This window comes from Nuphar pumila, chromosome 5 (assembly GCF_984573655.1).
Source record: "Nuphar pumila chromosome 5, dmNupPumi1.hap1.1, whole genome shotgun sequence".
Taxonomy (NCBI): domain Eukaryota; kingdom Viridiplantae; phylum Streptophyta; class Magnoliopsida; order Nymphaeales; family Nymphaeaceae; genus Nuphar; species Nuphar pumila.
Window position 1 is genome coordinate 133,749,601 of NC_143253.1, and position 15,241 is coordinate 133,764,841.

General features: G+C 41.1%; 1 protein-coding gene across 1 annotated transcript; it reads right to left on the reverse strand.

Annotated features, from left to right (window-relative positions):
- Positions 1-629: 629 nt before the first annotated feature.
- LOC149838837 (carbohydrate esterase, putative (DUF303)) lies at positions 630-3,611 on the reverse strand. The gene is made up of 2 exons (XM_090006832.1): positions 2,938-3,611; positions 630-1,073 (listed from the first exon to the last, which is right to left on the reverse strand). Exons 1-2 carry the CDS (start codon positions 3,490-3,492, stop codon positions 876-878), a joined length of 753 nt encoding a protein of 250 aa, XP_089862958.1. The 5' UTR covers positions 3,493-3,611; the 3' UTR covers positions 630-875.
- Between the last annotated feature and the right edge of the window lie 11,630 nt (positions 3,612-15,241).

A 15,241-nucleotide genomic window follows, 5' to 3' on the forward strand; every position in this document is an offset into this window, starting at 1 on the left:
CCGAGACCCTTTGGTTATTATAGTGCGACCTAACCATCCAGCTATCTCATTTGACCCCTTGGTTATGCCCTTTGTTGTGTAGACTTTGCAAAGAGCACTTGAAATTTGAAAATGATTCAGGTCAGTACCTTGTGTTTGCGTTGCATGGAATCAGGGGATTTCTGCAGAAAGGCATGAAGCCCACTTGTTTCTGGGCCGATTGATTTCCATGGAAGAAGTCTCCGTGTGGAGCCTTCTGCGGAATGCAAACACGCCCTAAAAATTTGTGGTCAGCAACATACAGAAGCCAATGAGAACTATAACTTGAGAAAAACAAATTCTTTTATGGTTGCAATTTCTCCAAATTTCTCGAGGGCCTGTTTGTTTCATGCCACTTTCACGGGAAAGTGCCATGCTTGCAGTCCAAACGGTCAAAAGGGTTGGTGGAAAAAGTTCAGGCTGGCCCAACTGGGCCCCAGCATTTCCTACCTTCCTCTCATCTTTATGTATAAACCCAGTCACCTCTCCCATAGGGAACTGGTTCAGTCTGCTCACAGCTCTGCTGCAGAGGGAACTAATTCTCTAGAATACTCAAAACAACAAATGCTTGAGACTCGCCAAATCCAAACTAATCAAAAGAGAATATTTAATAAAATCTTATTATTTTCATGGAAATAGAGTGACAACATCATACCAACCATTTGCAAAATACAGTTAAGTTCAAAGAAGCTAACAAGCAACAGAAGTGCGACAGGAATCATACATCAGAAACACCAAGAATTGGTAAAATCTTGGAATTACCAAAAAAAAAATAAAAGAAAAGAAAAATTCTGTAGGAAACAAAAAACAGCATGCCGAGCGCAGATCCCAAAACCAATCGGGGTCCATTATATGCATCAGAGACCATAATGATTCAAATATTCATGAGCCAACATCTTGCCAAGCTTGACTTGAGCCTCGGTAGTGAGGTGCAAGTGATCTTCATTAAGGGGCAATCCCTTGGCATCCACACAGTAGACATTAGGGAGTTTCATTCCCAACTGCGCTTCTCTTACCTTCTCAATGTACTTGGCGTCTCCTGATGTAATTGCCACCTTCATAGAGAATTTCACATCGATATAAACATGGCAACAATCATACTGAAAAATGTTTAAGAAAAAAGGAGACAAATCAGAGCTAAAAGAGAATTCTTATTACTTAAGATTGCAATTTCTCTTAAGGAATATGGGTCACACAGACCGACCACATAATTCACAAAAGAAAATTCTCAGTCCCATAAAATCAGCATTCAATCCCTCGAAACAAACATGCCGCAAAAGTACATTTGTTTTTAGAGATTTTAAAAAACACACCTCAGGTTTTGGTGATAAAAAAAACACACATCTAAGCTTTGGATATTATTAAAAACACACACATAAATTTATGCCCCCTTGAATTAAAAACACATTTATGTCAAATTAACTAGGGTTATACAAAGTTACTCATTTGCCCTCAAAACAATAATCTCTTTCGAAAAAAACAAGCAAAAAGGTACAGATCCAACCCATACAGTTCACGCCTTGTGCCCCCAAGACAGTGTTGGAACCTTTGTCATAAAGGTAAGTTTGAGATCTTGTTTGAAAAAAAGGGATACATGTTTTTTTTCTAATTTTTTAATGAATATAAAACTAATTTTGATATTTCAACATATAAAAAAATATTTTTATTGAAACATTATTAAAAATATTAAAATGATGTACATGCTACCGTGTCAAAGAAAGCTCTACTTGTGTCACATCCATAACACGCTCCCTAAATAGCGTGTCACTGTGACATAGGTTGGAGCCAGGTCTGGATGTTGAGAGTTAGGGGCACATGTTTAGCCCTAAATGTCAGAACCCTCCTCTCACGGTTGAAAGAGAATGATTTTTCATTTACCCCCATTTTTCACGTGCAAGCAAAAGCGAGAAAATGGGGTCGTAACTCGTAAGCTTATAAGCATAAAATAAAAAATATAAAATTAAAAAAACTCAAAGGTGAACATTTTCCCTAAGCATGCAGACCAGCGGAGTTTGAGCCGAAGCTTGGGCTGTTCGAACTGATGGCTCGAACTTGACTCCCTTCAAAATGCCTGAACAACGAGCTTGACTATTGTTAAAAAAAAAAAAATTACCACTAAAGGGTCTTGAAAAAGGGAGATTGGATCCACGATCTCTCAAAACGGTAGACAAACGACACACCATTATGACAAACTGTGTTTTTGTGACCCCCAAAAATTTACATATACTAAAGTCTATTGTAAAAAAAAACTTACAGGGCATGGGATTTGAACTCACTTTTTAAGAAAGTGACTAATTAAGGAAACAACTCTAGAGTTTTTCTTTGCAAACATATTTTATATATGCCTTATGCCAGTTTTTTGAGCTTTTCTAGCTTAATCAAACTCATCTCGATCAAACTTGGCTCGTTTATCCACACTGGGATTGAACTTGTGTTCAAGCTCAGCTCCTTTATTTTTTTGGTACGAGTTAGCTCGGCTCGTTGTGTATCCCTAATTTTCAGGGAGGACCGGTTGGTGAATGAAATTTTGGATATTCTATGATTGTTTTTTTGTTTTTTTCAATTTCGTGTCAGACTTGTGAAAACATCAGCTTGTGGACAAAATATATCCAACATTCATGACTGTCATTCATGTGTGGCAGAGAGTCTGGTCACAAGACAGCACCCACCAAGTTTGATCAAACTCCAAACATGGAATTCATGAACTTGGTCACGTTTCACCACATCCCTGGGCTTCGAAAGAGTCGTGACCATGTTCATGAACTTGGCCACGTTCCTCCGAGAGACTCCGACCAAGTTCACGAACTTCGAGTTTCATAAACTCTTATCCGGAAGTCATGAACTCCTTCACGTTTCACGGATGCCCTAGTATGAACAATTCCAGAGATCGCCAAAGACTCAAAGCATCAAGAATGTCACCTGGATCACAGGTAGATCAGGCAAACTCAGATCCGATCGAACGTTGAGTATCAACTCCTCCATTCTCTTCCCGTACCGCTGAGCATCCTCAGCCGTCGACGTATCGCTCTCCCCCTGATACCAAAGCAGCGCTGCGATGCGACCGCCTCCCGCCACCGAACGCTTCGCCCTCCTCACCATCTGCTCGTAGAGCCGTCCCCCTCTCGCCCATTCCTTGATTGCCGTGCCTCCGATCGCGCACGGAACGAGCCCGACGACGAACCCCGGTGGGCTCAGTCGGGCGAGGAGCTCGTGGGCGAAGGGCATTCCCGGGCCGACGCCGCACACCTTGGCCGTGTCGATGTCGGCGTGGAGCGACTCGCGCGCTTCTTCCCAGCGGAGGCCGGCGTTGAGGCGGAGGATGGCCGGGGAGGGTTGGCACTCCGGCGGGACTCGCCCGTCCCACGTCTTGTTCTTCACTCCGCCCCTCCCGGACATGTTGCTCTGCCCCGATAGTATGAAGATGTGCTTAGCCTCCGGCGCGCTTCCTTCGCACTTGGATCCCGAGAGCCCCATACCTCCCTCTCCCTCTGTATATGCAACACTGCATGCACATATATAGAGAGAGAAAAGAGGGAGAGATGCACGGCACTGGTAAAGGCTGTGTTTGAGAACTGGTAGCCGGGTCTGGAGTTTATGCATTTTGTTTTTCGACAGAGAAAAGAAAAACTGAGGTTAGGTAGATCCCTATGGTTATACAAATCTAACTTTGGGATTCGAATATGCAACGTCCCAAAAATGCTCCTGCCATACAAGCCGAGCCCCCACCCACGTTGGTAGGAGATTATGCATTTGGTAAGATGTTGGTTTGAAAAGAAAGTGAGACCGTCTCCTCAACAGCTTTTAAAAGGTAAGGCTGGCCTACCCAGAGTTTTTCCTTTGAAAAGAAGAGATTCTGATCTGTTTGAACCGAAGATGAAAGACATGAAACGGGAATGAAATTTAAAATCAAAACCCTTGCAGAGATGAAGGGCAGAATTTTGAGACGGGGTGAGGGTAGAGACCTTGTCCCCCACCCCCGCCGGTACACTGCCATCCCTAGAGTTAATCTGACCCCCGCCAATGCAATTACATCTGAGATACCAAGGAAAACCAATTAGTTGGTTTGTCCTTGCAAACACAATCATCACCCAGAACCCCAAGATTCCCAAATTGCACTGCAGTGTAGATACACTCCTTTGAAGTCCAAACGCATCGAAAACTTTCAAATCTTGAAAAGAAATCCACTATCCAATGATCGTGTGTGGTTGATCTACCTTATAAAGCTCTCTTCACAATGCTCACCACATACCTTCTCCAACTCTCTACCATAACTCTTCAAGAGAATCTTTCCACCAAACCCACTCCTTAGTCCGGCTTACGATTTTATCCATCCCAACTCTGTAATGAAGGAATAGATGCATGCGACTTTCTCCCCCCACCAAACAAAGACTGCACACCCTTGAATTCTATCAACCGTAAGAAGGCGGTGATCCAACGCAAACCGAAGGGCAAGTGCTGTCCAAGGCGAGTGGCCCGCCTCCCAAATGTGGCAATACAATGGAGACGGGTTTCCCTGAGTCCGGACAATCTCCCAACCTTATTTGGTGTTGAACTCATCACCATCCCACCACAACAGGTGATCCCAGCTATGATCCTGATGCTTCCAATTGGAAGTCGCCTGGATCACAAATGATTGAACTTGCACAAGAAAACAAGCCGAATATTGCAACATGAAAGCATCGTCAGATATAATAATTTGAACAGTAATTTCTCTCGTTAAAACCAAAAGCTCTCTCATAATCTCACTCTTACGGAGACTTATGAGGGGAAAGTGGCCCACCCATCGGTCTAACCAAAATTCAACAAGCTCACTGGTACCAAGGAGCTCTTTCACCTATAACTTTCACACCCTTCTTAGTCGACTTCCAACCCTATGTAATATGGCTTTGCTTCCATTCAAACCAAATGCTCTTAGAATGTAAACATTTCTGTTGAATCAACAAGGACCACAGGTTAGAACTTTTGCTAGCTATTTTCCACGCATTTTTTGCCAAAAAGAGTGAAATTGACCTCTTCAAGGCATCTAATGCAAAGGCCTCCTTCTCAAGGTTTACACACCACTTCCCAATGCAAAAGATGCATTTTCCTCTGTTGACGGGAGTCGCACCACAAAAATTGTCTTACTGTTAGGGTTGGCAGTGGACAGGGGGAAAGCCGGGCCCGCCCCACCTCGCCCCGTTTGGACCAGGGATGAAGGGTATGAAACGGGGATGGAGGCAGGGATGAAGGTTAAAATCCATCCCCGTTCCAGGATGGAGGCGGGGATGGACTTACACTTTTTCCCGCCACGATCCCCGCCTAGCCCCATCCCGCCCCATCCCCAGTTCTTCTAAAGGATGGCAATAGACTACGGGGAAACGGGGCCCCGCCCCGCCTCATCTCCGTTTGAACCGGGGATGGAGGACATGAAACAGAGATGAAGGCCGGGGTGGAGGTTAAAATCCATCCCCGTGCAGGGATGGAGGCGGGGATGAAGGTTCTAATCTTGAGACGGGGCGGGGGTGGAGACCCTGTCCCCCCGCCCCAGTCCATTGCCATCCCTACTTAAGGTATACTCCATCTTCCCCACAATAGCTTTGGGGTCCCCAGAAACAGAACCGGACCCCCAACGGGAACGCTTTCCATGGAAAAGGGGCTCCAGCGTTGAATCTGGGGCCTCTTTCTGCATGGAATGAGAAACCCCAGTTTGTTTTGTCCCCATGAAAACGCACACCCGTCAATGCATTTTCTTGGAAAGTGCACACTTTCTGTGACAAGCAAATGGAGCCTTGGGCAGGAGGTAAGGTAGCACATCATCTAGTATACTGGAAACGTTGTCAGAACCGAATTAATATAAACTACTCTACTCGCAATAGAGAGCAAGGATCCACTACATGTCTCCATCTTTCATTGAAACTTCTCAATCAAGCCTTGGCTATGGTTAGATTTCAAACTCCCTCGAAAGACAGGAAGGCTGAGGTACTTGAAGGGAAGACTACCTAATTGCCTTTATCACAACCTCTTGACTTGTTCCACATGAGGAGGTTGAAGAAAAAGTTTAGGTCTCGGTTAAGGATTCAAGTTTGTTACATTCAGTTTGAATAAGCTTTAGTATTTAGGGTACTTGTTTATATTTATCTTGACTTCTTCCGGTTGAACTTATCACGTTGATTAGTTAGCTAGATTTTCTCATTTTGTTAAGATTGTAGAAGGCTATTTATATGCTTAGTTTGTTCAATAAGAGCGTGGTGATTCCCAAAATTGGTGTGTACTCTTTCATTTTGTACACCCATTGGGCCAAGAGGGTGGTGTATGTCCCCCCCCCCCGATGATTCACTGAATCTCACGTCTGTGTTCGGGGCTTTGAATGAGCACCACGTATACAAGCACATGGGGCTCGTATTCCCGTGTATGTTGACATAACTTTGCATCGGACTCTGGTGTTGTTGCAAAGACTTAAGTACCCTTTCTTGCTATTCTTCTCATAAAGTGATGGTTTGAGAAAATGACAAAAATGCCTTTCATTCAAAAAAGAAAAAACAAACAATTCAAAAAAAGGACAAACATGTCCTTCATTCAGAAAGTCGAGGATGATGTTGACTCTTCAAAGTCTTTTTTTTTCTCTGTTCAAAAAAAGGACAAACGTGTCCTCCATCCAGAAAGTCGAGGATGATGTTGACTCTTCAAAATCTTCTTCTTCTTTCTCCGTTTAAAAAAAAGGACAAACATGTCCTCCATCCAGAAAGTCGAGGATGATGTTGACTCTTCAAAGTCTTCTTCTTCTTTCTCCATAAAACACTGTAAAACTCTCTCTCTCTCTCTCTAGAGAAGAAATCAAGGGAGGCAAAGAGTTCTCCCTGGAGAAGGCCATGAACATCAACCCTCTCACTCTCTCTCTCTTCTCTCTCTACTTCTGTGCACATCCAACAGACGATCCTACATTGCTCCATCAAACACCGACTGACATGCACACTGACTGTAGCATCGTTCAACTTGAAGAGTTGTGGAGTCTGATTCAGAGTTTTTGCCCTTACAGGAGAAGGGTTTGGGGGCTCCTCCCAGCGTGGGTAACATCGTTCAACTTGATTCGTTGTGGAGCCTGATTTAGAGTTTTTGCCCTTACAAGAGGGGTGGTCCGGGGGCTCCCCCCCAGCGCGGATCCCGCTATGCGGTCAGCGGGCGGGGGTCCAGGGGGGCCGCCCCTGGCGGGGTGCTCGGGGGGCAGCGCCCTCCGGACCAAATTTTTTTGGGGCCTTTCAACAGCAATTTGTAGTGTTATCGGGCTTTCCTACAGCGATTTGTAGTATTTTCGGGTCTCCAACGAGCCCCACAATGATTTATAGTGTTATCCGGCTTTTCTACAACGATTTGTAGTGTCTTCCGCAAATCGCTATAGCGATTTATAGTGTTTTTGGATCTCACTATAGTGATTTGTAGTGTCTTCCGCAAATCGCTATAGCGATTTATAGTGTTTTTGAATCTCACTATAACGATTTGTAGTGTCTTTCGCAAATCGCTATAGCGATTTATAGTGTTTTTGAATCTCACTATAGCGATTTGTAGTGTCTTCCGCAAATCGCTATAGCGATTTATAGTGTTATTCAGTAAGCAAATTGCTGTAAATCGTTACCCGAATTAGGACCAACTTGTCAGGGTCATATCTCCCTAACCGGAGATCATATTTCAAATTCGTAAAAAATGGTGTCTTTGTTATTGAGTCTAGTTTATTCCTGTAAATTTTAAGCAATTTTTATTGTCATTTCATTCCCATTTTAACTAAAAACCAGACCCTTATTATTTTGTGTTATTTGAGTTGCACAACACCATTCTCGCTTGACATCCACATCTTGATTCTGGCATGCTCCCTGTTGGATTTTTCATTGATTTCTTCCAACCTTGCTTGGAACAAACATATGTCTTTCTCACCACGACACTCTGTGCATTTTTTGACCACGACACCCGGGAAGGAGCCCCCGGACCCCCCTCCGGTAAGGGCAAAAACTCTAAATCAGGCTCCACAACGAATCAAGTTGAACGATGCTACCCACGCTGAGAGGAGCCCCCAAACCCTTCTTCTGTAAGGGCAAAAACTCTGAATCAGGCTCCACAACGAATCAAGTTGAACGATGCTATCCACGTTGGGAGGAGCCCCCAAACCCTCCTCTTATAAGGGTAAAAACTCTGAATCAGACTCCATAACTCATCAAGTTGAATGATGCTACCCACGTTGGGAGGAGCCCTCAGACCCCCCTTATGTAAGGGTAAAAACTTTGAATCAGACTCCACAACTCTTCAAGTTGAATGATGCTACCCACGCTAGGAGGAGCCCTCAGACCCCCCTTTTCTGTAAGGGTAAAAACTTTGAATCAGACTTCACAACTCTTCAAGTTGAATGATGCTACCCACGTTGGGAGGAGCCCCTAGACCCCTCTCTGTAAGGGTAAAAACTCAAAATCATGATCTACAACTCATTTAGTGGAATGATGCTACCCACGCTGGGATGAGCCCCCAAACCCTCCTCCTGTAAGGGTAAAAACTCTGAATCAGGCTCCACAACAGTCAATGTGCAGGTCAACCAGTGCTTGATGGAGCAATGTAAGATCTTCTGTTGGATGTGCATAGAAGCAGAAATAAAAGGGAGAGAGAGAGTGAGAGGGTTGATGTTCATGGCCTCCTCCAGGGAAGATTTCTTTCTCAGATAATCGTGCAGTGCAGAGACTGGGTCTTAAATAATCATCTTTGGGGCACTTAAGTCTTTACAACCACTCCTTTTCAAGAATCGTCATTTTTTTTGGCACCAATGGAGGAGAGGGTACTTAAGTCTTTGCAATCACATCAAACTCCAACGCTAATTAATGCTGACAAACATGGGGATACGAGACACACATGCTTACATACGTGGTTCTCTTTGGGACCCCCGAACATGAGATGTAGCTAACTGCCCTGTTCGGGGGGGAACATATAACCTGTTTTCCACTGGGCCTGAGAAAAGCAAAGCAGTAGTCTTTGAGATTCTTGCAGCATCAAAGCAAATGACATCTGAAGGAAATTTTGTGCAGCCAGCCATCCCTCGCTTCGATGGTCACTATGACTATTCGAGCATGTTGATGAAAAAATTCGTGCAATCTAAGGAATATTGGGGGCTCGTAGAGACTGGCTATGTTGAGCCAGAGAGTGGAGTCACACAGACAGAAGCACAACGAAAAGGCTTGATGAATTGAAGCTGAAAGATTTAAAAAGTCAAAAATTATCTCTTTCAGACCATAGATCAGATGATATTGGAGACCATTCTCGTGAAGGATACTTTAAAAAAAATTGGGAGTCTATGAAGAAGTAGTACGAAGGGAGTGCTAGGGTTAAGAGGTCACATCTACAAGCTCTCCGCAAAGAGTTTGAAACCCTAGAAATGAAGGTTAGAGAAGGAGTCTTCGAGTATTTTTCAAGAGTGTTGTCAGTGGCCAACAAGATGAGAACATATGGAGAGCATATGCAAGACGTCACAATGGTGGAGAAGATTCTCAAATCATTGAGTGAGAAGTTTAATTATGTTGTTTGTTCGATCGAGGAGTGCAAAGACATCGATCAACTCTCCATTGATGAACTGCAGAGTTCTCTGATTGTTCATGAACAAAAATTTCAGTGACCTACCAAAGAAGAAATTAGAGGCAAACACATTTTAAATAAATTAAAAAATAAGAAGAAAGTGAACTTACAACAGGCTTAGCTAGCCCTCTTAAGATGACTCTGAGCAACAAATTTGAATCCACTTTCATAAGACATAAGCTTAGGGAGGTTTGGATCCAGTAGAATGGATTATAGGATAGGTGATCTAGACCTAGATTTGACAAGTTAGATAGAGTGAAGATGCTCAAGTTGAGTTAGGATTTCAATGTGATAGAGCCTTACTATAGTTCTAAGTGGCTGGACTAGAAGGGTGTATCCCTATTTATAGATTTAAGATGGAATTAGGTTGCGATCCTATAGATTAAAGGTCTAAAGATTCAACTTCAGCTTTTTATGATGTGCTAAATGAAAAACTATCCTCAGTAGGCAAGGAAGAGTACTGATGGAACAATACATTGTAGATACCAACTCAGTTCCATGGTCAACTTAACATACAAAATTTTCAAACAATAGCAGCCGGCGGTTTCTATGCGCTAAATAAAAAAGACTTCATACTAGGACTAAAATGAATTACATGACTTTTTTACATGAAAGACAGGAAAGCCACCATCGGAATCAAAAACCTAGTCACGCTGATTATGCACGTTGTAGTTATGGTCGTTGTCTCGATGGTGTAAACCCGTGGCCCAGCCGTCTCTCCCGAGAAATCACCAAGCTTCGGCTAAGCAAGGAATCATTGTTTGGGCTCATTAATGCAAGGGGCTGATGCTCATGGGATGGAACCCTGACCGCCGGTCTAGTGGTCAAGGCCCCTTCCATTGCACCAAATCCTATTGGCTATCTTGAATATAAATGTATGAAATGAGAAGTGGTCCTATGTGATCCCATACTATGAGTGATGGAATAGGCATTTTGCAGCAAATGTGAATCCGAGGGAGACATGCTAGGGTAATTTACCTACATTTCCTTCCCTTGGGAGGATATGACAAGAAATGGAATGGCATAGATGTAAACAATTTGGTTTTGGACACAACCAGGTTTAGCTAGTCAGACTTAGATTCAGGAATGCCCTTAATGTGAAAAGTTCAAAATTTGTATACAGGTACGAACAACCAAAATCAAGATATAACAATTTAGTTAATCGAAATAACGAGGGCTCCAAGTTTAAGATTTCGAGAAGAAATCTTGGGTGTTACCTCTTTAAGGAAATTTCACGTTTGCTTGGACCCATATGAGAATCATTTTCTTCAAAATCTCATGTAGTTGCAAATGCGAGAAAATGGTTTCCCTATGATTGCATGAGGGAATGAAACTAAAGAAAATGATTCTCTAAACAAGACCGAGTGGCAGAAGGTGGTTTGGATGCCCCACAAGACTAAGAAGGTTTTGAACAGTTTGATGAGTTATCTATAGCAGTGGAATTGATGCAAAGTTTCCAAAGCGATATCTAAAAACAACGCTATTGTATACTAAACTGCGCTAAATTAAAAATCTAAAAAAACTAAAAGAAATCAAGAACAGACGACCTCATATACACTGAGGACCATGGAGCACCTTTTTTATTTATTTATAACTTGAAGAAACTGCACCCCAAGACCTGGTCTATAGAAATTTTTGAAAGTCTCTTTCTTATTGATGCTTGCTACTAGGATGAATCATATTGGTTAGAATTATCTAGCTTAGAGGCTAAGCAACACGAAACTGACCAAGTTCAAAGAACCTAAAGTGAATGCAATCCTTAAGAGATTAAGAAGGTTTATTATCTCTAAAAGAAGGAAGACAGTTTCAAGGTGACTTTTAGGGTTTTATAAGAAGATAAGAATTTAATGATGTTGATTGGGCTTGTAGATACTTCCAGTGGATTGAATATACAGTTTTCAAATCTTCATGTTTCACATTGCGTCGTACTTCATATCTATTATGACATGCTAAACTGTTTTAATCATAACTTTCTATTGAACTATCATATTGAGATATGGTTTGATCTATTAAAAAGCTAACATCCTTTACTTTAACTTATATTTTAAGTTCAGAATCAAATTTTGACTTTTATGATAAAAATATACTAAATGTTGGTCTTATTTAAAAACATGATTTTGGTCAAACAAGTCATTGTTTTTGTCATAACTCTTTACTCTAATGTCAGATCAAATTGATTTATGTTTCATTTGAAAGTTAAGACTCTTTAGTTTAATTTATCTTTTGGTCAACCCCCACCCACCCCCCCTCCTCTTGAGGATGTTATTTGAAGGCCAAGAATATACTTGAATTTAATTTTGACTTGAAATGATTCAAAACACCTTGTTTTCAAAAAGAGATTTTTTAAAAAATTATTTGGCCAAAATTATGGTGTTTACAGATGCCCCTCTTTATTGTCGAGCATACGAAACTCTATCGATAACAAATAAGCAGACACATTGATTTTGAAATACAAAAGATTGATTCTAACACTAGGCTTTTCAAAAAAGTCTTGTAAAAGACAATGACATGACGATAGAATATGCATTACATAGCTTAAGACTTGTACGTAGTTTTACACGAGGGCCTCTCTATGATGCCTTTTAATATAAGCATAGAGGTTTTGGCCCTACGACCATAGGCGGAAGACTAATCTTATAACTTATTTCACATGATGACTTTTCCTTGAACTTAGTTTGGTAAGCGAGAAGTCTTTGCTAATAAGTTTTTCAAAAGACAAACTTTTCGAAAAGACAAAAATAGAGATAAGTGTTTATAACAAATACATCAGGTTACGACAGAGACACTTTTGACCCTATACACTTAAAGATAATGATAGTTATGTACTTGTTGAATGAGTATTAGATTGCTTCATCAATCAATGGAACAACCTATGAACCTAATATTCATATATCTACAAGATAATCCTAATATAGGATTGGGTAAGTTTCCTATAATAATTGTGTTTTTAGCTATACCAGTTACAAGAAAAATATGTTAGTAGCATGCAAGAAATGCATAAAGATGCTCATGACATAATGCATAGAATGTGCATAAAGAAATAAGTGAAGGATTCATCAAGATTATGAGTATGAATACATGCATGACAAACAAAAAGTATATATGAAATATGTAGAGAGTCCACATGCATGAAAGATGAATGCATAGAACAACACGAATGTTGGCCTAAAGTTTTTAGAATAATGATATAAATGATCATATCCTTTGACTTTGACCTTTTATTTTATACAAACACTTTTTTTGTTAAAAAATAGTAAAAACTTTGCTGTTTCTTTTTGAAATCATTGCAAATGAAGAAGCACTAACAAACAAAAATTTTCTTGGAGAAATTGAGGCACAATAGGATGAAAGACTATTCAATATATAACAAGTGATGAGGGACTAGTGCACTATGATGTCACTGAGGTAAAAAATGCAGGTGAGCATTATGGGGATCTTAGAGATAAAGTTCCTCGTAATACTAGTGTGCATCATGATTTTGATATGACATGCTATGTTTCTAATTCTTTTACTTATGAATGTGTGAATGAGAGAATAAATGTTATGTAACTTTGTGGCATGTGAATGAGATTTCAAGAATTGAATGAGCGACATGCAGACTTAGACGAGCGATCTTTCAAGAACTCGTCAGATCTTGAGTTTTTTTTATGAAAATTATGTGAATCGTGTGGAATCAAGTATGCCCAATTGTCGTGGTGCAATGCACTTTTGTTCAAATTGACTTTAAAACTTTGTCATTTCAACCTTTCTCCTTTCAAGATTATCCCTGGTCGGAAAAACTGGTTTAGCATTGACTATCATCCTCCTTATTGGATTCCAACAGTAATAAAAAAACTAGTCATAGAGATTTAAAGTTAAATATCCATAGTGATAAATTATGATATTGGGTCTTACAGAGAATATAACTTTATAGGTCGCTAGATAGGAAAGTACTTTGGAGATTTTTCATGGACTTGAGAAAAGAAAGTATTAGAGATAAGTCCAAGTTCACCCTAAGTCATTTCACTTTGTTATGACTTTCCCCAACTAATAACATCTTCATTTTCTCACATTCACACATTTTTTTGGCTTTTCATGTGGCCCCTTTTTACACTTTCTGACTTTTTTTTATGCGTGTAGCCGTTTTTACTCTTTTCACCTCTTAACTATTGCTACTTGAACCTACGACAAGGCGATATCATCCATAAAAACCATTAAGCCTAGGAGTATGATAATATTTTTTCTTACTTTTTCACATATTTTTCTCACATTTTAGCCTTTTTTACTCTTTTCGGTTTGACGGTTAGTGAAGCCAAAAGAATTTGAGAAGCAAAGCCCAACAAAAAGTAATTTAAGCATGATTTTAGATGCATAGAGTTGGTTATCTAAGTCTTATAAGGTCTTACATCATTGACTTAAGATATCTAGCTATGACTTTCCATAATTCATTTTTAGAAAACTCTAGTTAGGATACAATGATTTAGGCAACTCAACATCATCATCAATCTTTATTTCTTAGGATAACCTCTCCATTGGGATTTTGATCTCCACAATCTCATTTCTAACCAATCTTCCTAAAATACATTTTCTCGAAAGACGATTTTTTTTTTTGCAAAATTTGCAACAAAAAAAAATCAAATCAACAAATTTTTTTTAAATGCATGGTATTGATTGGATTGGGACAATGTATGATTCTTCTTCTTAATTAGGGCACTACTTTTCCAAATGATGGGAGTCAACATGGTGAATGAATCACGTGACCAAATCATTGACTTGAAAAGATCACTTGATCACATGCCAAGTACAATATCGTTCAATGAAACTATATGTCAATCCTTGACTCTAGCTAAGAAGGCAACTCTGACCTACTTGGTGAAATACTCAATAACTTTTAAGATGTAACAATGATTGTTGTGACGATATTGGGTAGGGATGGTAGTGGGGCGGGGCGGGGGACAAGGTCTCTACCCCCGCCCCGCCTCAAGATTAGAACCTCCATCCCCGCACGGGGATGGATTTTAACCTTCACCCCCGCCTTCATCCCCATTTCATGTCCTTCATCCCCGATTCAAACGGGGATGAGGCGGGGTGGGGCTATTGCGAGGAAAAGTGGCGGGGACAGGGCGGGGCGGGGATCATGGCGGGGAAAAGTGTATGCCCATCCCCGCCTCCATCCCCGAACGGTGATGGATTTTAACCTTCGTCCCCGCCTCCATCCCCGTTTCATACCCTTCATCCCCGGTCCAAACGGGGTGAGGCCGGGTGGGGCGGGCCCCCGCTTTCCCCCGGTCCACTGCCATCCCTAATATTGGGTGTAGTCACGGGTCCAATGGATCTACCATAAGAGAAATCATACTTGGATCCTATAAAGATTACATGAACTAAACTCGAACCATACCCTATAAAATAGTATTTATTATTATTTTTATATTAAAAATTTGTGGATCTTAATCGGAACTTGAGTCGGGCCCTGGTCTGGCATGAAATTTCACAAGCCATACCCGGCTCTGTATATTAATCCGTTCCTTTGAGTCTGATCCGGATTGTCACGGATCTCTTTGCTTATCACTAAACCCGGACCCTATAGGGCTTGGTACGGGTCGGGTCCAGGTCAAACCCGACTCATTGACTCTCTCTCTCTCTCTCTAAAGCAGTGTGAATC

What these genes read in the sequence shown, in the direction of transcription:
- LOC149838837 (XM_090006832.1), bottom strand. Translation starts at nt 3,492, where the DNA reads ATGGGGCTCTCGGGATCCAAGTGCGAAGGAAGCGCGCCGGAGGCTAAG. An exon ending in CTGATCTACCTGTGATCCAG is followed by an intron (nt 1,074 to 2,937) that starts GTGACATTCTTG and finishes TTCTCTATGAAG; the next exon opens with GTGGCAATTACATCAGGAGA.